Here is a 23,499-nt window from a genome sequence, read left to right on the forward strand (position 1 = left end):
TATCCATTGCTACAATGTTCGTTAGATCACCTTATATTTCAAAACATTGTTATAGGCGCATCTGCCAGTATTATACAACGGTATCAATTACGATGATAAGAGTATGGACCTCTAGAAATGTAAGAGTCGTAAGTGTTTCCTTCAACAATTAATTAGTTTCATCGTGATTTCTTGTATCGTTTACCCTATTACCTGTAGGAAAGGTATTGACATTACGTGTTTACACGGAGATATTTAGACCAAATTTTGCCATCGTCAACGGATCTTTATTTCTAAAAACATACTAAATAAAGAACACAGTAATTGATGACGTAACTGATTCATAACAATATACTGAATTACTCCACACTGTTTTCTTTTCAAGTAAGCCTGAAGGCTTGCGAGGTGCCGGGTGGAGAAGAGTCTGTACCCCTTTAATTCAGACGAATCTTGCATGAGAACGAGACATGCACTCGACCCCCTCCTTATCTACCAGCCAATTAATTAAGTGCACAACGGTAACGGAAGGACATGATGGTGGACCCTGCTAGTTGGTAAAATAAGGAGTGCACACTCACAATTATTTAATAAAAACCGTGATCTACTAAAAAAAGATAACTTTATCATAATAAACAACAGGAAATGGGATTATGCCAATATCTGCGACATGATATGAGGATTAAATATCACAATGAGATTTATTATATATCAGAACATAAATGTACATGATTGTCGCCACACACGGATTGGGTATACTGAAATATTATGAGAATAAGAGTTGCCTCGACACCAAGGGGCTCCTACTCTCTGTGATGCAATAGATTGACGATGACTGCAGGTCCTAATGAATCAAATATTAATCTCCCGACTATATAGCAGTATCGCAATTAGTAGTGAGAGCACAAATGGGATCACATGGAGAAATAAGCAAGGTGGACTTGTAGCAAAGCGAACGCGCTTGCTGCTGAGGGATTCAGTATAAAATTGATAAGGTCCTACATTGCCGGAGCCGCAGAATACTGTACCAATACTGAAATCTGCAGCACGTTGTAGGCAGGCAGCGTCCTGATGATGTAGGTGCCGACTTCTTCCATGCAGCAACTCTGTGTCAACCCCTGGCAGCGAAGGCTGTCTGAGAATTCTATGTTCTTCCGAAAACGAGCGACCAAGTCGCAAGACCGTTAGACTCCGAGGAAGATCAGATCCCCAATCCCCTGCCCGCGCAACGCAAGAGCGAAGCCAACATTGTTCTACTCCCTACTCTCCTCGAAAACTGCGAATCAGCATTCAGTTCTGATTCCAAAATTCCCCCACACCGTCTCAGAGCGTCATTCGCGCCAATAGCGACCGTTCCCTCCAATTTCGAGAAGGCCTTTATTACGTCAGCTAGCCTCAGCTTAAGTTGACCAATCATGCCTCTGCTATTCAGTTGAGGGCACTGACCTTGCAGTTTGACCGGCTAGACTACCGGCCATGCGGCGGCAGAGAGTCGTACACAGCAGGGCACAGTCCACAAGTATTCTCAGAGTCAAGAGGTCAATGCAGTCATTCGGTGTCAGGAATCTTCGTTCCGGACGAGCCGGAACGGTAAACACATAAACTGCGGCGACTTTCAGACGTCTCGCAGGTCGTTTCGCCCTGTATACAATAGGCGAAACTCGACCGACGTCAGTCGTTCCGCCAGGCACTTAAGCCTAATGTATGACCCTCTCAGTGTTCGCAGAAGTGCAGCCCCCAACCGGAAACGCAGTGTGCCGCATCCTCAAATGCTCGCCTCGCACAGGTTTCCAGGGAAGTAAAACAACATGTTTAGGAATCAATTGAAAAGTATTTTTTTGAGCTCTCAGTACAAATTCATTAAAATAACCTTATTCGGTCTGTTACTATCGTGCAATGACATAGAACATTAATAAAATTGATGAAAATGAGAGGAGACATGCAAAAGAGGGCATGGAACCTCTCAATCTTTCGTTGTCACTGAAAGTAAAATATTCTGTGTTCTTGGGCCTCGTCATACTTCTCCTATACGATCGACTTTTCGGTTCCTCTCCTAGAATCCTTTTTTTCCCCTCGTGCTGTTGGTAACGGCGTTCCGCTAACATACAGGATCTTCCTTTCATGATGCATCCTGTCATCTGCACCCTTCCAGCTTATTTTTATCGGCAAAGTGTTAGATTAGCATTAATTTGTCTGTACTTACAAATTTGTTGATTTTATTCAGTGCAATGCTACCTACTTTACACCATATTTTACTTCAGAAGCGGAACCAAGTGGGATCAATCAGGTCGGTGTTTTATGTTGCAAAATTACTTTCGCTATTTGGATTTTGTCCTCCTTTCTGACTTCCTCGGACACATACGAAGCACTGATGGTGTACTTTCACTCTTCAGCAAATGCAAATATTATTTCGCAACGATCTACCTAATTTAAATGTACATCTACATTTTGCGTAGCTTTGTGACTTAATACCGTCCACCGATTTTAATGGCTTTGAATGTGTATTATCAGTATTAGCTGTATAGCTGTGCTCATTACTTTAATTAACTTTAGAAACTTTGTCTCATGCTCTGTAGTAGGGGCTACATCGGATACAACACACCTACTCTCTCGGCCAACTTCCAAGAGAACATTTTACTAACAGCATTTATATTTTCATGTACATCGATTTCAAAATTTTTCAGCATAAGACAGAAAATAGAACTGTCAGTTTCTTGCCTGAGGGCTTGCGTACGTGGCTAGTATTGTGGGCAGACCGACGACAGAAAACTCTTCACCCAGAAGACGCGCTTACCTGCTCTCATTAAGGAAACAGACACGCTTCGTGGGTACACGAATAGAACCAGAAAACCCCAAGAAGTTGAATAAGGCAATACAGAAAGACTTCCCACTAACCGAAAGATCGACTTTCAGAAAAGTAGGCAGAAACGACTGAAAGAGAACAGACCATTCTCTCCGTCCTTCCAATCACCATTTGCAGGCTATAATCTGCAGAGCTGTGTTAACAATCGTATCATTATGTGAAATACTGATTACGATAAGTCCGCATTTCGTTTTAATGCACCTCTCCATAATGATAATGGTGTGTATTTTACTGAATTGCAGTTTCTTAAAAGCTACGTTAAAGCAATGTTACAAGCAATGGTTACATCAAGACATTTTATCACTAATAAAATCCTAGGCAACTGTTGTACGTTGAAGTTAAGGTGCCCACAAGCTGTATTTGGTGGGGTAGGGGGGAGGGGAGGAAGAGAGAGAGGAGTGAGACAGTAACGGATCTCCCCCACTATACCTCCCCCTCCAGCCCCAAAAAGTAGCCACTTCATTCGGGCCTTTAATTCTCTTTTTACAATTCATGCTGCGACTCGTGTAAATTCGTTTCAGCTACTTATACTACAGTAACACAAATTATCTTCACTATTAATTGATAAGAAAGATCTTTTACAGATTAACACCTTCCGCTCCAGTTCTGTGAAATTGCAAGCGCTTATTTACGCTGAAACATTTGTTAAGGAACTCTACTTTCCTCTTTCAGTAGCGGCTGTAATTTAGCTCTGAAGATGGGATGTGCGGAGTTTCTAATTAGCCACACAGCACTTAAAACATTTAAAAATCTCTCTTAGAGATCTCTGTTGGTCGAATTTTCCGACAAAGCGAATTTAAAGCAACGACGAAGGCCTAGTTCAAACAATTTATTTGCACCACGGACACATTTCCAGTGACAGATTTCGTGCTTATTGGAGTCAATGTTTCATATCTTTTTCGACGGTGGGAAGTGGAGATTCGTCTCGCGCAATAATTCATGCATTGGTAGCGGGGCGCAGAAGAGAGAGAATATCAGAGCTGACTGGATTCTTGCCAGACTCGTCTCAGACGCTCTTAAGACGACGCTGCTGTTAGAACGCTGTGCTGGATCATGGAGAAGATTCAGAGAGTCGGTGAGTAACAGCAGAGTACGGCTGTTGCATTCTAGCACACCAGTAATTGCTTGATCTAATTATTTTGCATATTTTCTTTAGGTTTTTCTTAATGTAGAGCAACTGATTTTCTATCGGTAACTAAAGACTAAAGAGAAATTCAAAAAGAGGTTGGTTGTAAGCCACTAAATTTTGTGGGTCAGAAAACTGTCGCTTTGGGTTTCAATGACAACGTAAAATATATTTCAAAGCCTTTGGACTGGTTAATTATAATAAGATAAACGTAATTCTGCTCAAGTTTTTTGAACGTTGCTGACAATTTCTGAGAAGTGCGGTATTATTTAACAATTAGATGTGATGTAGCAATGCTTTCCATAATTGAATCCTGTGCGCTACCTAAGCCAATATTTTGTTTGTACTGTAATAGCAGATTATGGAGAGCATATACGTTATTTTTGTGTTTCTGATTTAACATTACATGTAACATACAATTCCATCAACACAGAAAAAAGAAATACCAAACTTTGTGTTCACTCTAGGTTTCTACAGTAGTAGCATAGTGAAATCGTTGCGTACTGATCAGATAAACAAATTGTAAGAAAACGATACTGACGGCCTTCGAGGAGTTGTAGAGGCTGTCTTGAAGAAGAAATTGTGGACAGGGTATCATCTTTGGATACGTCATCCGACGACGCTACATGGCGTAGAAATTGTGGGATTCCAGCACCTGCTGCTAGGCTTTTCATCGGCAGCAAACATAAATTATGGCGCTGAACAATCTGAATCTCAGTTCCTCGCATTGGGCTTTATAGCTTTCAGGGCGTTAGATGGTATTACAACAACAGTGCAAACAGACCGACTAACGTAGGACGTCAGCGCACAAGCTCTTGTACACTGCCAGAGGGGTAGCCTAGCGGCAGGCGTTGACCCCTCAAACTTCGACGCTATGTGGCGATCCTGGATTATGTTTCTGTACGTAAGTTTCCATCCTCAGGTGTTCCTCTACATACTTTCTGTTACCCCTAGAAGACTTTCGGTATCAAATCGTTACACCTTGCACATTCTTCCGAAAAGTATTCGATGTTTCTCAACATAGGTACGGTGAGAAGTGTTACATTTGGCTGCATGTTCCATAGTATCTATTCGTTAAACAAATAAAGAAACTGATTTACTGGGCTGCAAACTGTACTCTGATAGATCTATCTAACGTCCTACATTCTTCTAATTTTCTGCTAGTAGTTGAACATAAGTTGTGGACATGATGCTCTTTTATCTGTTGTCACTGTATGTTTATTTCCGTCACTACTCCTTCATTCGCTTTCACTGCTTCTTCCGCAGGGAAATAACACAATGACTATGACTGCAGCGCTGTCCTACTTGCTGTTTAACATAAGCTTGTGTTTTTACACTTCCCACGTTAATATTATAAGCAATTGATTCTTCTGTTGCTTCTTAGTAGTGTAACTTCACAACAATTGTGGAATTTGCACTACGTGATCCGGCGGCAAACCCGTGAAGACTATTTACAACACATCCACCGGGAAAGCGTGAAGAGTCATACTCTCACAATCCGGAAGTTGTTCTACATTATCAATTTAGTTCGCTAACCGATTTTTCGGCTAACAAACCATCATCAGACTTTAACAGACTATTGCGGTCAAAGATGGTACAACGCTTGAGAACAGCTCTGAAAGAGACGGTACACATCGAGAGTGTAGTAAAAATACTCAGTAAATATTTGTGACCGTGAAGTTGTCACATTACTGAAAATTTTTAATGTTAAACTTTAAATATAAAGGGAATAAACGAAGAAAACAAACACTACATGCAGGAAAAGCACTCTTGAGTGTAATATTTTGCTAACGTTGTCCTTCTTCTATCCACCCCATCTTCAAGGTACTTTCCTTGTACCTACATTCTTGTGTTCAACTTCTGTGATTGTCTTTTAAAAGGTCTACTCTCTTCAACTGAGCTGTCATCTGTCGTAAACATTATTGCAATATCTACAGCATTAGAGAATGTCAAAGGCATCTCATTCGGTGTTACACTTATACCCACAGTCATTCCTCTGGTCGACTGTATTAAACTGCAGTCTACTCTCCAGCATTACCAAATTATAATTTAAGGCGGCACCTGTTCCTCGGTACCATTAGAAACCAACATCTGAATCTCTCTCGGAGAATACTTTTATTCAGCTGTAAGTTTTCCGAATCTCCAGTCGTTTTCCAAATTACCTTCTCCTCTAGTGATTTCTGAACAGTGTATTCACAATTACTAGCTGAAATTTATTGTAGAACTCGGCTATCCTTTCTCCCCTCTCAGTGCTACTGCGGAGTCCATACTCTACTGTAACTCTGCCTTTTATTTCTTCCTCTACTGCAGCTTTCAGATTTCCAGTTTCCCTTTGACTAATAGCTAATCATCTCCCTATGCACACTGCATTAGCCGTTCAATATCCTCATATACTTTCTCAATGTTTTCATCTTCTGCTTGTGACGTCGGTTTGTGTACATGAAATATTGCTGCTGGTGTTGATTTGCTGCCGCCTCAGATCAGAACAATTCTTTTGCTGAACCGCTGAATGTAGCTCACTCACTTCCTACCTCCCCATCCATAACTAATTCTACTTCCACTATATCATCTTTTATTGCTTTTGGTATTACCCTATATTTGTCTGACCAGAAGTGCTTGTCATCTTTCAATTTCACTTCACTGTCTCTCGCTACATCTAGGCTCAGACATTACATTTCCCTTTTCCGGTTTTTTAGCTTCCTTTAGAGTCTCAGACTTTCAACATTCCACTCTCCGATTCGTAGAATATTACAATTTCACTGGTTGTTCAATCTTTACATCAAGATCTACGTATATACTCTTCAACGCACAGTAAGGTGTGTCGCGGAGGATACCCTGTATCAGTAGTAGTCATTTACTTTCCTGTTCCACTTGCAAATAGAGCTTGGGAAAACCCACTATCTGTATGCCTCCGCTTGAGCCCCAATACTAGTATCTAGCCTTTGTGATCCTTACGGGAAATGTACACTGGCGGCAGTAGAATCTTTCTGCAGTCAGCTCCAAATGCCGGTTCTCTAAATTTCTCAATAGTGTTCCTCGAAACGAGCGTCGCCTTACCTCCAGGGGTCCTCGAAGCACCTCACGTAATACTTCCGTATTGTTCGAAACTACCGGTAATAAGTCTAGCAGCTCACTCTGAATTGCTTCGATATCTTCCTTCCCAGACATTGAAGTAGTAGTCAAAATTAGGTCGTTTTAGCGTCGTATATGTGGTTGAAATTGGATCGCTATTATTTTTAAGACTGGTGTACATTCGTAATTAGTGTCTGTTCTGCTGAAAGGCGTTCGTAAATATGTGACGTTGCATCTCTGATAATAACATAATTCTGACTGACAACAAAAAGAAACAGAAATTATTAAGTCTTCATACAAATCATAAATGACTGCTAGTTTTAAAATACTCTCTAACAAATCCTAACAACTGTTCTGTAATGCTCCTGAACGCAACAGACAACTTACCTGGTCTTGCCGCTGCTAGTGCGTAATCAGCAACATGCTAAAAATATTTCAACAGCAATATTGCGATCCATGCAGAGTGCAACGCATGGGCATAATAATTGCAACAACTACTGCCATGTTTATAGGGAAATTGAATGATCAGAAGGGGTTTGGTCAACTAGCCTTAAAAGGTGTAAAAATGAACGAAATCAATAAAGACTTTCATTTACTATAGTCACAAAATAGTTTATTTAAACACTGACAAACTTTCCACAGATTTTAATTACTCCGCAATGTCTACACTCAATAAATACATCTCTTGCCACAACAAAGACACGAATATTATTCTTAGTGTGTGCAGACACAAACCTGACAAAATCCCTCGAGTACGCAAGCAAGCAACAACTACGTTCAACAAAAAGGCAAATTGAAAAAAATCCTCAGTTAATTAAGCAAGTCTCCTCAGGCGCTACTAGCACGACCACGGAAAGCTGGGACCTCTCATGTCGAGCGGCATCTCTCCACCACAGGCTGCGTCCGACCACTTTCGACTCCTCTCAACAACTGTTCGCTTGGTACTACTAGCTATAATTATATCTCATACTCAGAGTTTGTGTACGCACACCACTTCGCAAAGAAGTAGGTCTATTAACGTCCAACTTTCACGGTTTTCTTTACCGATGAGCCACACCTTCCCAAAATTCTGCCAATAAATCGAAAAACCAATCGCCTTCCGTACCACTTTCCTCAAATGCTCGTTCCACTTTAAACATCACGCCCACATACTTGAACAACGTTACTGTGTCAAGCAGGACACTAGAAACGCTGCATCCGAACATTGGTTTTCCTGTGCATCCGCATTAACTTACATTTAGAGCTAGTTGCCATTCATCATATCAACCACAAATCTTGTCTAAGTCTTCTTGTATCCTCGAACAGTCACTCAATTACGACATCTTCTCGTACTTCAAAGGAACATCAGCAAGCAACCACAGATTGCCGTCCACTGTGGCTGCCAGATCATTTATGTACACCACTGGCCATTAAAACTGCTACACCACGAAGATGACGTCCTACAGACGCGAAATTTAACCGACAGGAAGACGATGCTGTGATAGGCAAAGGATTAGCTTTTCAGAGGAGTCACACAAGGCTGACGCCGGTGGCGACACCTACAACATGCTTTCGTGAGGAAAGCGTCCAACCGATTTCTCATACACAATCAGCAGTTGACCGCCATTGCCTAGTGAAACGTTGTTGTGATGCCTCGTGTAAGGAGGAGAAATGCGTACCATCACGTTTCCGACTTTGATAAAGGTCGGATTGTAGCCTATCGCGATTGCGGTTTATCGTATCGCGACATTGCTGCTCGCGTTGGTCGAGATCCAATGACTGTTAGCAGACTATGGAATCAGTGGGTTCACGAGGGTAATACAGAAGGCCGTGCTGGATCCCAACGGCCTAGTATCACTAGCAGTCGACATGACAGGCATCTTATCCGCATGGTTGTACCGGATCGTGCAGACACGTCTCGATCCCTAGTCAGCAGATGGGGACGTTTGCAAGACAACAACCATCTGCACGAATAGTTCGACGACGTTTGCAGCAGCATGGACTATCAGCTCGGAGACCATGGCTGCGCTTACCCTTGACGCTGCATCACAGACAGGAGGGTCTGCAATGGTGTTCTCAACCTGGGTACACGAATGACAAAACGTCGTTTTTTCGGATGAAACCAGGTTCTGTTTACAGCATCATGATGGTCGCATTCATGTTTGGCGACATCGCGGTGAACGCACATTGGAAGCGTGTATTCGTCATCCCCATACTGGCGTATCACCGGGCGTGATGGTACAGGGTGCCATAGGTTATACGTCTCGATCACCTCTTGTTCGCATTGACGGCACTTCAGATGTGTTACGACCCGTGGCTCTACCCTTCATTCGCTCCCTGCGAAACCCTACATTTGAGCAGGATAATTCACGACCGCATGTTGCAGGTTCTGTACAGGCCTTTCTGGATACAGAAAATGTTCGACTGCTGCACTGGCCAGCACGTGCTCCAGATCTATCACCAATTGAAAACGTCTGGTCAATGGTAGCCGAGCAACTGGCTCATCACAATACGCCAGTCAGTACTCTTGATGAACTGTGGTACCATGTTGAAACTGCATGGGCAGCTATACCTGTACAGGCCATCCAAGCTCTGTTTGACTCAATGCCCAGGCGTATCAAGGCCGTTATTACGGCCTGAGGTGGTTGTTCTGGGTACTGATTTCTCAGGATCTATGCACCCAAATTGCGTGAAAATGTAGTCACATGTCAGTTCTAGTATAATATATTTGTCCAATGAGTACCCGTTTATCATTTGCATTTCTTCTTGGTGTAGCAATTTTAATGGGCATTAGTGTATTTCAGAGCTTTCTACTTCGGATTTCAGCCAGATCTCGATCCCGAGGGTAGTAAATTCGTGATATTTGCTACGAGCGCTTCGAAAATTTACTGATAAAATTGTGGCAGTCGAAGAAACTTTACTCTGAATGTTTTGTGCTTTCGCTACCTTCTATCAACTGGCGAGTATTCAAAACAGAACCGCAGGCTACTGCCTAGCCTAAAAAAACACCCTTGTGCACTCCACAAGTACTTCTTAATGTAGTGCAGCCCTGACCTATCAGTGGGAGTCCGAAATTCCCCACCCGACAAATTGCAGCCAAGACGGTCACAGAGTCGATGAAGCCTGTGGCTGAGACGCCCCACTGGACTCAAAACCAAAGGACCACGAGCAACGGTGCGACAATGGTCACAACCGCGAGGCCTGCTTGCAGCGCTCACGCAAGGTCAGAAGCCTTCACTTCCTCCACTAGCCGCCTGAAGGAACTGAGGATGGCTTCAGAACCCATGCTACGGGCGTCGTTGGTCCCGACGTGACCCACAACTTGCAAACGAAAGCATCCTGCACGCTCGATAGCTGCAGGCAAGGCTGTCTCCACATCTCGGATGAGGCACCCCCGGCGGGACAAAACGACACCTGAGGTTTCCCAGGCGACGCGCCTGCGTGGCACCCACCGCTACATCCCGATGCAGCAGCCTGAAGACGGCCTACCGTAGCCAAAAGAGCATTCAGCTGTCCACGACCTGCGCCCAGCATCTCCTTTGTCCGCGCACAGCATTCACACATCCTGGCCATACTAGCAATATTAACTGAAGAAGTAAACTATCGAAACAGACATAAGCCTAGTGATGCAAGTGACTGCCCTCCTGACGTATCACCAATGGACGCTGATGCCTTCCTGACCTGTTCAGAAGAAATGAAAACTGCGCTAGAGATTGTCTGAAATCAAACTTACACTTAAAAACGCGATATCAAACCTCTTAAAACAGAGAAACACCCACGAAACTTACGAAATATACTACTAGTAAAACACAGGGAAAGCTAAATACGTAACTTGCCGGTCCGGAGAGGTGATTAGGTATCAACAGAGTGTCTGGCTGACTGCCCTCAAAACAAAGCAAGTGAGTCCTGCACACTGAATTTACAATTTACAATGACAGTCACAAAACGCGAGATTAAACATTTTGAAATAATATTAATAACAAGAAGAAGAAGAAGAAGAAATAGAAGAAGAAATATACTGTTAGGGAAACAAAGGTGACAGCCGAAGACCTTTTTCTTATGATGAACCACCTCTTCTCATTGCCTTCCCAGGGCCAATGAAGAAATCATCGTAACCCTTTTTACTGTTAAAGGCCTCATATCCAGTGGATACACATTATGCGTCTTTAATGCAGTGGTTTCCATTGTCTTCTGCATTCACATGTAGTTCAGAATTGTTCATTATTCTGCACTATGTGATCAAAAGTATCCGGACACCCAACTGAAAATAAGTTCGTGGCACCCTCCATCGGTAATGCTGGAATTCACTATGGTGTTGGCCCACCCTTAGCCTTGACGACAGCTTCCGCTATCGCAGGCATAAGTTCAATCAGGTGCTGGAAGGTTTCTTGGGGAATGGCAGTTCATCCTTCGCGGAGTGCTGCACTGAGGGGAGATATCGATGTCGCTCGGTGAGACCTGGCCCGAAGTCGGCGTTCCTAAACATACCAAAGGCATTCTGTAGGATTCAGGTCAGAACTCTGTGCAGGCCAGTCCATTACAGGGATGTTATTGTCGTGTAACCACTCTACTACAGGCCGTGCATTCTGAACAGGTGCTCGATCGTGTTGAAAGATGCAATCGACATCCCCGAAATTCTCTTCAACAGTGGGAAGCAAGAAGTTGCTTAAAACATCAATGTAGGCCTGTGCTGTGATAGTCCCACGCAAAACAGCAAGGGGCGCAAGCCTCCTCCCTGAAAAACACACGCACTTGTGACAGTAGAATCTGTAACTAGTAAGCGAAATGCCCTAGGTCTCGGATCCGATCCCAACCAATGCTTAAAATTTAATTAAGTCTGCAGCAATGACGGCGAGTGGCTTGCGGTTCTACCAATGGTCAATGAGAATACAGGTTGGGGCACTCTCTTGCATATAGGGTTTTAAATAGTCCCTAAAAGGACACTAAGTGATAAAAAGTATCCGGAAACCATCAAAAACATATTAGGAGCATTGTGCTGCCACCTACTGCCAGGTACTCCATATGAGCGACCTTAGTAGTCATTAGACCTCGTGAGAGAGCAAAAAGGGGCGCTCCGCGGAAGTCACGGACTTTGAACGCGGTCAGGTGATTGGGTGTCACTTGTGTATAGGCTGTACGCGAGATTTTCGCACTCCTAAACATCTGTTGTTCCACTGTTTCCGATGTGATAGTGAAGTGGAAACGTGAAGGGACACGTACAGCACAAAAGCGTACAGACCGATCTCGTCCGTTGACCAACAGAGACCGCCGACAGCTGAAGAGGGTCGTAACATGGAATAGGCAGACACCTATCCAGACCATCACACAGGAATTACAAACTGCATCAGGTTCCACTGCAAGTACTATGACAGTTAAGCGGGAGATGAGAAAACTTGGATTTCATGGTCGAGCGGCTGCTCATAAGCCACACATCACGCCAGTAAATGCCAAACGACGCCTTACTTGGTGTAAGGAGCGTAAACATTGGACGATTGAACAGTGGAGAAACGTTGTATGAAGTGACGAATCACGGTACACAATGTAACGATCCGATGGCAGGTTGCGTGTATGGCGAATGCCCGGTGAACGTCATCTGCCAGCGTGTTTAGTGCCAACACTAAATGGCTCAAATGGCTCTAAGCACTATGGGACTTTTCCAGACTGAAGCGCCTAGAACCGCTCTCACACAGAGGCCGGCGGTGGTGTTATGGTTTGTTTCTGTGCTACACTGAGGGAAGAAGTCGCAACACCAAAAACTAATTGATATAGAGTAATGAAATTTCTGGAACAGATTTTTGTAGATATCTTATGTTAGCGATTAACACTGCAAGATCACAGGTGAATTTAAGAGTGAGATAAGCCATTGCAATTGTGAAATGCAGTTAATAGCCGGTGTAACCACGAGAACGTTGAATGGTAGCATATAAACGTGTATTGTGCAGTACAGACGCGGGTTGTCAGTTTGTGAGATGGAGTTCCATATGTGTTGCACTATATTGCTCGATACTGGGACAGTTAATGCTCATGACGCTGAAGTTGCCGTTAAATGATGTTCCATATGTGCTCGATTGGAGACATATATGGTAATCTGCCCTCCACCCTGCTCTCCAATTGGCTCTTGATGCACACCATTAAAGTTGTAAATGGGAGTGTTTTGTGGCCAGCGGAATGGACACTACAGGGCGTCTGGCTCGGAGCTATCCTTTAAATAACAGGTGTGTAACAGTTAGTTGTGTCACTGTGGTGCAAACTGCTGCTCAGATTGCTGCCACAGATGCAGTACGTTGCGCCAGAGCCATACTCCGGTCAAGATGATCTTCTCTCTTGGTAGGGCCACTTGGCGTCCAGAACCCGGTTTCGTGGGACCGTACATTCTCGTGACCACCGCTGCCAGAAATCATATACAGTGGCTAGATTCCTGCAAAGTCTTTCTGCATTGTCACAGAAGGAACATATAGCTTCTCGTTGCGCTATTACATGACCCCGTTCAAACTCAGTGATGGGTTGAGAATAACGTTTTTGTCGCCCTAAAGACATTCTTGACTAATGTCAACTCACCACGTCCAACCGCAAAGGTACTTAACGTTCACGACCGTTACTGCCTACTTTTTTTTAAAATTCTTTCAAAATGCTCCGTTACAATATCTGTAATAATACATGCATGCATTGTGTGTGTGTGTGTGTGTATGTGTGTGAGCGCGCGCGAGCGCGCGTATGTGTGTAGTGTGCTGTAATGTTTGCTTTCTATGATGGTGATCATGAGAGAACGAAGAGGGTGAAACCCGGTTCCGGCACATTGTCTACTCCTTATGAATAGCACCAACGGGACCACCAAACCTAACCAGGACACCGGCGCAAAATCTGGTGATCAGAAGTCTTACGTCACCACCTCTCCTCTCCTTGCCGGCCAAATACTGGCAGTGAAAATGTTTTGCACCCCAATGATTCTAACCGGCTTACCCCTGGGGCGAGCGCCACCGCACAAGCGTGCGTTAGTACCTACTGCAACCTACATCCTACTGAATCTGCTTAGTGTATTCATCTCTTGTTCTCCCTCTGCGATTTTTACCCTCCACGCTGCCCTCCACTACGAAATTTGTGATCCCTTGATGCCTCAGAACATGTCCATCAACCGATCCCTTCTTCTAGTCAAGTTATGCCACAAACTCCTCTTCTCCCCAATTCTATTCAACACCTCCTCATTAGTTATGCGATCTACCCATCTATTCTTCAGGATTCTTCTGTAGCATCACATTTCGAAAGCTTCTATTCTCTTCTTGTGCAAACTATTTATCGTCCATGTTTCACTTCCATACATGGCTACACTCCATACAAATACTTTCAGAAACGACTTCCTGACACTTAAATCTATACTAGATGTTAACAAATTTCTCTTCTTCAGAAATACTTTCCTTGCCATTGCCAGTATACATTTTATATCCTCTCTACTTCGACCATCATCAGTTATTTTGCTCCCCAAATAGCAAAACTCGTTTACTACCGCACTTTTTTTCGTCTGTTTTCCCATTTCGCTAACAACGAAATACTAAAAATCCCCGTTAAGGATATTATCACTCTTCATTAGCGAGTATATTGGGAAACTGTTTATTTCCTTCCATTAACTCATTAGGACGCCACTGATGTGAGAGTAACATTTTTGGTTTGCAGTAAGCCGAACTGTTTGAAAATTATTTTACTGTTTGACGCGCTCGACAGGCATACGAAAGACACTGCCCAACGCATCTGTACAAAGCTTCATTTTCACTGTGGTTTCCATTCAGCGCAGTATCGAACCCTACTTTCCGAATAGCCCTCGTAGCTTCAACTTATTCGTCGATTTTCACCAGTAAATATTTCGGCCCACTGTTCATAACTTCAGTCCTCTTCTCTCCCTTCCTTTTATATAGCCACAGTCCCTGTATGCTTTAAATAACAGATTGTTCAACATATTCATTAAAAAACTTCTATGCATCGCTGTTATACCACGGTGTAAGAATAACGTTCGTCGCGACCGCTACGGTCGCAGGTTCGAATCCTGCCTCGGGTATGGATGTGTGTGACGTCCTTAGGTTAGTTAGGTTTAAATAGTTCCAAGTTCTAGGGGACTGATGACCTCAGACGTTAAATCCCATAGTGCCCAGAGCCATTTGAACCAGTTTTTGAACAACGTTCGTCACTCTACTGTGTCTTCCAGATACGACTTCACTTTACTCAGTACAGTTAAAGTACTTCTTTTGACTCTATTTTTCACAAGTCATAATCCAAATATGACTACACAACACTTCTTTTACTGAATTTTATACCAGTTCACATCAGCTTACCTCAATTCCAGTCACCCACTGCCAACTATCATTGCTCACTTCACTTAAAAGCACTGCTTTCATTTATTCCTAACTGGACATAGCACGAGAGTTGATTTACGAGTACAATGTCTTACATCATGCGCATTTTACATAAAAGAACAATTCATATATGTGTGAAAATAAATAGCCCAACAAACAAAAGCAATATACACCAGAAAGAAAATAAACAGAGACAGACAATAACATTCAAACAGAACAGAGAAGTACGTAACAAAAATATCCGTTTCACAACAAATCACCGTATATGCCATCAGTTTATTTATAACTCATGATTGGTTTGGGCGTTTCCATACACATTACGAAAGGTGAACGTCTAGATTACTATATTAAATAAATACCCGGTTCAGCATTTGTTTACAACGCTCGCATTTTCATATTTCTTTTAATAATCCTCCAGACACGTCTTCGGCCTGGAATCTCATTGACAGGAGTGAACGATGCCTCGGACAGGGAGTCAATGATGCCTCGGACAGCGGTGGGATAGGATCCTGAATATCGACCATCACGCAGTCCGACAGCCAGGAGTGACGGTCTGGGGTGCCGTTTTAATTCATGGCTGGACTCCTTTGGCTGTTACCTGTGTCACTCTTACACCAAAAGCGGTACGTCGGCGATGTTCTAAGTTCCGTTTTGTTTCCCTTCAGGGCAAGACATCCTGAGGTTGCATTTCATAATCATAATTACCCGCATATTGTACGTGTTAATGCTTCGGGATTTTCATATGAGACATATCACATGATGCACCAAATGTGACATATGGTTTACCCTGTTTCATGTGTTTTGTAACTGAATCATTTAGTAGCTTGTTGCATTAACTCTTCCGTTGATGTTCACTGATTAGTATGGTCTTTATATTAAAGTGTACAATTCATTTACACAGTGGTCAGTGCTTGGATGATAAGTGCAGTATTAGATTATTGGCTAAATGTGCAACAACAGAAGGGGTGGAAGGACATTCGCAATAAATGTATACGCTAGGTGTTTCTAAAATAACTTTACAGTGTTTGGGGGCACGTTCCATACACCACATCAATAAAAAAGGTCGTGTAAAAGAACGTGCGAAAATCCTTCTTTTGAAGTTATTAGTGAAAGTTGACAACCCAACACATCACTGATCTATACGCCCTTTTGACTCACTGTATCCTAGATGGCGTTGTGTTGCCAAGGAGACTAGTGTACAGTTGTCATTCGTCTGGCTCCAAAGTGTCCATTGCGTACGTGTATTACAGGTAGTGAGCTAACTGAAAGTGTTGTCTTCTAACATGGCAGGATACTCATTTCGTAAGCTGTCAGGAATGATTTTCATCTCCAGTCGCGTGAATGTTAATGTACACGAGGCTACACACTTGAATAAAGGCGTTTCGACACCGAACACAGCCGAGTCATCCACCGTTTGCTGTTACGTATCGTCGCGTTGCCGTGACAGAATCCGTAGCACCACAGACTTCTGACCAAGGAAGACCACGGGTTACTCGTACGCCTCACCAGGAAGAACACGTTCTACGGGCTGTCAAAGAAGAGCCAGGTATTTGCGCAAGACAAGTGGCCCTGGCATGCGGTACTTTTCAAGTTCAACATGGAGGTTACTTCACGGGCCACTCATGCATCGGTATCGTCTTCAATCACTCACAACGGGAGAACATTTATCGATGGTTTGTTGCACAAATTGCTAAACCGTTGTTTGTCACTTCGGTTTTGTATACAGACGAGGGAACCTCCGAAAGAAATGGTATAACAATTTAGACAACCAACTCTTAAAGACCGATCACAGTCCTCATGTTACAGTACAAGCTAGACATCAGCATCAATTTAAGATTTATGTGTAGATACTGTCTGGTAGGGTCATACGTTATCCCAGCACGTCTTATTGGTGCTGTCTACAGGGAATTTTTTCAGAATACCCTCCAAGACATTCTGGAAAACGTGCCCTTCAAGTAAGAAGAAACTCGTGATTTATGCGTGATGGAGACCAAGTAGGTCTCAGTGTTCGCGATGCGCTACCATGACAGATGGACAGGTAGAACAGGTATAGTTCCATGGCCTGCAGGTTCTCCCGACCTCAGTTGTCTGAACCCTGGGTGCGAAAACTATCGACGTCACATGGAAGCCTGCGAAACCATTCGAAACAGTTAGTGAGTACTTGAAAGCATGCGACAGTCCATGATTCGACGAGTGCATGCGTGTTTAGAAGTAACAGGAGGACAATCCAGCATTTATTATGAGTTAATATGTTAATAAGCTCTAATAACCCTAATTTCCATTAGTGGCTCGAAAATAATGGACTTTACGATATATGAGATTTTTCATGCTGTTTGGTCCCCAAAGTATGTAAAAGTATTTCTGAAACAATAAGTACACAACATTTAATATTATTTAAAATTTATTTTATCATTTTCCCCGTCACTAGGCTGTGGTGAAATGTGGCATCAAGTAACCTCTTTAAGACCTTGCAGTTAACGATTGCAAGTTGTCTCTTATGAGGTGTAAAAACTAACTGCCCATACGTTGGCTGTGTAGATACGAGGGCGGTATTAAATTCAATTTCTGACTGAGTAGTTCTGCTCAGCAGCCACTACTACCGATAGGAAAGTAAACAGAGGTATAAGCAAGAGGTGGCAGCTGCAGGTTCCCGAAATACACCTAGATCCTTTTCTGGTCCATCATTTTCAAAGTATGCCTTTGGGACCGAACACACAGTTGTCAACGTTTCTGTCATTGTTGATATGTACGACACTGCAGTGCCCGTATTCTGCATGCAGCATGCTCAGGTAGCCCAATGGTAATGCGACCGCTCGCGGTAAGTGGGAAACCGGGTACAACTCCCGATCCGGCAGTAATTTTCACTGTCGTCGTTCCATTATCCAGCTGATGGTTATCCATAGCCGCAGCTGCGAATACATCTCATGGATTTCTTCGTTAGGCTGTTTAGTAGCCTTAACGATTCCACTTGAATCTCTTCCACTGTACCAAATCTTTGCCCCTTCAACTTTATTTTCTTCAAAGAAGAAGTCACACAGAGGTAAGTACGCCGGATGGCGAACAACTGTCAAAAATTAAAAAATCCTGAATCATGTACACCGTATTTGATCGCGCTCCATCTAGGTGCTATAGCCTGTTGTTGGTATGCCACTTCCCAAGTTTTCTTCTCATCGCCTGTATCAGTCGGTATAGATCTTTTCAGTGGTCGTCTTGCCGGGAGGGAAGAACTCTTCATAAACTTTATACGTACTTAATGTCAATTTTGGTGCACTTTACGATTGCAGTGACTGCTTTTTAATTTCAGTATCACAACCAGAAAGCACAATTTTAGCACAAGTGACAACCTTTGAGAGAACGTTGTTTACGTTCACTACAGAATTCTTTGTAATGTTGCTTATGATCGTCTTGGAGCAGTAGTGGCACAAACTTTGTCACTGGCCATGAAAACTGCTACACCAAGAAGAAATGCAGACGATAAACGGGTATTCTTTGGACAAATATATTATACTACAACTGACATTTGATTACATTTTCACGCAATTTGGGTGCATAGATACTGAGAAATCAGTACCCAGAACAACCACCTATGGCCGTAATAGTGGCCTTGATACCCCTGGGCATTGAGTCAGACAGAGCTTGGATGGCGTGTGCACGTACAGCTGCCCATGCAGCTTCAACACGATACCACAGTTTATCAAGAGTAGTGACTGGCATATTGTGAGCCAGTTGCTCGGCCACTATTGGCCAGACATTTTCAGTTGGTGAGAAATCTGGAGAATGTGCTGGCCAGGGCAGCAGTCGAACATTTTCTGTATCCAGAAAGGCCCGTAAAGGACCTGCAACATGCGGTCGTGTATTATCCTGCTGAAATGTAGGGTTTCGCAGGGATCGAATGAAGGGTAGAGCCACGGGTCGTAACACATCTGAAATGTAACGTGCACTGTTCAAAGTGCCGCAAATGCAAACAAGAGGTGACGAAGACGTGTAACCAATGGCAACCCCATACCATGACGCCGGGTGATACACCAGTATGGCGATGACGAGTACTCGCTTCCAATGTGTGTTCACCGCGATGTCGCCAAACACGGATGCGACAATCACGACGCTGTAAACAGAACCTGGATTCATCCGAAAAATGACGTTTTGCCATTCGTGCAGCCAGGTTAGTCGTTGAGTACACCATCGCATGCGCTCCTGTCTGTGATGCAGCGTCAAGGGTAACTGTAGCTGTGGTCTCGGAGCTGACAGTCAATGCTGCTGCAAACGTCGTCGAACTGTTCGTGCAGATGGTTGTTGTCTTGCAAACGTCCCCATCTGTTACTCAGGCATCGAGACGTGGCTGCACGATCCGTTACAGCCATACGGATAAGATGCCTGTCATCTCGACTGCTAGTGATACTGGGCCGTTGGGATCCAGCACGACGTTCCGTATTACTTTACTGAACCCACCGATTCCATATCTGCAAACAGTCATTGGATGTCGACCAACGCGAGCAGCTATGTTGCGCTACGATAAACTGCAATCGCGATAGGCTACAATCCGACCTTTATCAAAGTCGGAAACGTGATGGTACGCATTTCTCCTCCTTACACGAGGCATCACGACAACGTTTCACCAGGCAACGCCGGTCAACTGCTGTTTGTGCATGAGAAATCGGTTGGAAACTCTCCACATGTCAGCACATTGTAGGTGTCACCACCGGCGCCAACCTTGTGTGAATGCTCTGAAAAACTAATCATTTGCATATCACAGAATCTTCTTGCTGTCGGTTAAATTGCGCATCTGTAGCACGTCATCTTCGTGGTGTACCAATTTTAATGGCCAGTAGTGTATAACACTAAACAGGTAACGCAATCCCTAGGTTTTGCAGACGTTTTGAATGATCTGTATACGAGATTACGGAGTCAAATTGATAAGTTTCTGTGGATTTCCTGGCGTGCTGCCAGTTGCTGGGCGTCCGGAACGGTCGTTTTCATCAGTAGATGTTCGTCTGTTTCTGATATGCTTACGCCACTATGTGACCTGAAACGCAGTTTCCAAGAGCTTGGTGCAGCATTTGCTACGTTTATGCAGCGGTTTCCCCAGTTTAACACTAAACTGCATTCAGACGTGCTGCTCCTTTACTACAGACATCGCAAAACTGCAAACTCACAGACACACGAACATGGAAATGTACTCACCAACAACTATCCAAACCACTCAACTCGAGTCACTTGCCACACTGATGCAAGAAGGATGTGTGCGGAGGCACTCAGCGGTATTTCAGCGCGCTCATAACCATCTGCACATACAAGTCAAATTTCGAGCTCATTTGGACAGTGCCTCGTATTTGCGCAGGTGAGTTTGGCGCTCGGCTGCGCACGGACCTGCGCTTGCAACTGTGGCTGCTGTGTCTGGCGGGCGCGTGGGCGCCGCGCCGAGGGGCGTCGTCGACGTCGGCGTCGTCGCAGCTGTACAGCGCCTACTCCGGCTGCGTCGGGGTGATCCTGCTGCTGTTCGTGGCCAGCCTGCTGCTCGCCATGGTCCACTACTGGGGGCACATGCTGGGCGTCACCATGAACGCCTGCCTCATGTTCGTCTACCTCATGAACGTCGTCAAGATCATCGCACTCCTAAAGACGCAGCCCTCTGTTGAGAAGCTCATCACAGAGCTCGACAGATGCATGCAGGTAGGCGATCTGTCAAATCTGACCGCTACTAACATGAGCCGTATCATTCGACGTTACAGTGGCACTAGTCCACGTGAGTACGTACCTCACAGACGCTGCGAACATATTACCACAGCTTTTCACCAACGCTAAAACAGGGCCTTGAGAGCCAGTCCTGACAAAACTCTACCATCTCTTGAGCATGATGTATGAGACAGACGAAATTCCCTCAGACTTCAGGAAGAATATAATAATTCCAATCCCAAAGAAACCAGGTGTTGACAGATGTGAAAATTACCGAACTATCAGTTTAATAAGTCACAGCTGCAAAATACTAACGCGAATTCTTTACAGACGAATGGAAAAACTGGTAGAAGCCGTCCTCGGGGAAGATCAGTTTGGATTCCGTAGAAATGTTGGAACACGTGAGGCTATACTGACCCTACGACTTATCTTAGAAGAAAGATTAAGGAAAGGCAAACCTAAGTTTCTAGCATTTGTAGACTCGAGGGACATGAAAGGGAAGCAGTGGTTAGGAAGGGACTGAGACAGGGTTGTAGCCTCTCATCGATGCTATCCAATCTGTATTTTGAGCAAGCAGTAAAGGAAACAAAAGGAAAGTTCGGAGTGGGTATTAAAATCCATGGAGAAGAAATAAAAACTTTGAGGTTCGCCGATGACAGTTGAACGGAATGGACAGTGTCCTGAAAGGAGGATATAAGATGAACATCACAAAAGCAAAAAGAGGATAGTGGTATGTAGTCGAATTAAGTCGGGTGATGCTGAGGGAATTAGATTAGGAAATGAGACACTTAAAGTAGTAAAGGAGTTTTGCTATTTGGGGAGCAAAATAACTGATGATGGTCGAAGTAGAGAGGATATAAAATGTAGACTGGTAATGGCAAGGAAAGTGTTTCTGAAGAAGAGAAATTTGTTAACATCGAGTATTGATTTAAGTGTCATGAAGTCGTTTCTGAAAGTATTTGTATGGAGTGTAGCCATGTATGGAACTGAAACATGGACGATAAATAGTTTAGACAAGAAGAGAATAGAAGCTATCGGAATGTGGTGCTACAGAAGGATGCTGAAGATTAGATGGGTAGATCACATAACTAATGAGAGGTATTGAATAGAATTGGGGAGAAGAGAAGTTTGTCGCACAACTTGACTAGAAGAAGGCATCGGTTGGTAGGGCATATTCTGAGGCATCAAGGGATCACCAATTTAGTACTGGAGGGCAGGGTGCAGGGTAAAAATCGCAGAGGGAGACCAAGAGATGAATACACTAAGCAGATTCTGTAGGACGTAGGCTGCAGTAGGTACTGGGAGGTGAAGAAGCTTGCACAGGATAGAGTAGCATAGAGAGCTGCATCAAACCAGTCTCAGGACTGAAGAGTATAACAACAACAACAACAACAACAATAACAAACTACAGTCATGCTGCTAAAAAGTTTATATGAAAACGAGTAACCAGCAAAATGCCTGTTGTTACTCATAGTTATGTAAGTAGGACTAAAAAATAATAAAATCATATGTTCATTACTGACAAAAGTAAATATCTGTATATATTCTGTAAACCGACTCGATCCACATCATTTCGATGGAAAATAGTCGTTCAGTTGGCCTATGGTACATGAAGTGTAAATAACTCACACTTTACTGCTCAGGGGTTAAATCGCTTAGTGAATGACTGTAAATCGAGTCAGTCAAAAATAAATGTGTGGTGTCACTGCCAGACACACCACTTGCCAGGTGGTAGCCTTTAAATCGGCCGCGGTCCCTTAGTATACGTCGGACCCGCGTGTCGCCACTATCAGTGATTGCAGACCGAGCGCCGCCACACGGCAGATCTAGTCTAGAGAGACTCCCTAGCACTCGCCCCAGTTGTACAGCCGACTTTGCTAGCGATGGTTCACTGACTACATATGCTCTCATTTGCAGAGACGATAGTTTAGCGTAACCTTCAGCTACGTCATTTGCTAAGACCTAGCAAGGCGCCATATTCAGTAATTAGAATGAATTCTGTACAGACAATATTGTGAATCATGTACCCTCAAGAGCGGCGTTCATCATTAATGAGATTAAAATTAAGTATCAACTAACTACGTCCGCTTTCTGAATTCTAATTCCTTGTCATGTTCAAGACCTCACGTCAGTATAGTTCTTCCCTCCTCACGCCAGTCTGCGTTAGCTAAAACGCGTGCATTTCGGCCTCCTCTAGTAACACGGTGTTAGCTCTTCTGCCAACACAACAAAGTGCCCACATGGTCATACCATTTTTTCTGTCGCTTTTAACTTGCAATGAGTTCTTAATGCTATAATTCCCAATTTTGTTATTCGAACTCTAAGTTAAACATTATGTTTTTATACGACTGACCGAGTAAGTCCGTTCAAAATTCAGTGGAAGGCAAGGGCACATCAAATCCAATCGGATTTTGTCTAGTAAAGCACTATGGTGTTCAACCCAATCTTAAGAGTTCATGGCAGTTTTG

At 43.7% G+C, this 23,499-nt stretch overlaps 1 protein-coding gene across 1 annotated transcript in view; it reads left to right on the plus strand.

Moving 5' to 3' along the window:
* LOC124613755 (odorant receptor 82a-like) overlaps window positions 1–23,499 on the plus strand; it is a 163,624-nt gene that overhangs the window by 42,075 nt on the left and 98,050 nt on the right. The window contains exon 2 of the mRNA XM_047142471.1: window positions 20,697–21,028. Coding sequence (XP_046998427.1) covers window positions 20,697–21,028 — 332 coding nt within the window. The remainder of the gene's footprint in view (window positions 1–20,696; window positions 21,029–23,499) is intronic.

The sequence above is a fragment of the Schistocerca americana genome, chromosome 4 (genome assembly GCF_021461395.2).
Source record: "Schistocerca americana isolate TAMUIC-IGC-003095 chromosome 4, iqSchAmer2.1, whole genome shotgun sequence".
In the NCBI taxonomy this organism is placed as follows: Eukaryota; Metazoa; Arthropoda; class Insecta; order Orthoptera; family Acrididae; genus Schistocerca; species Schistocerca americana.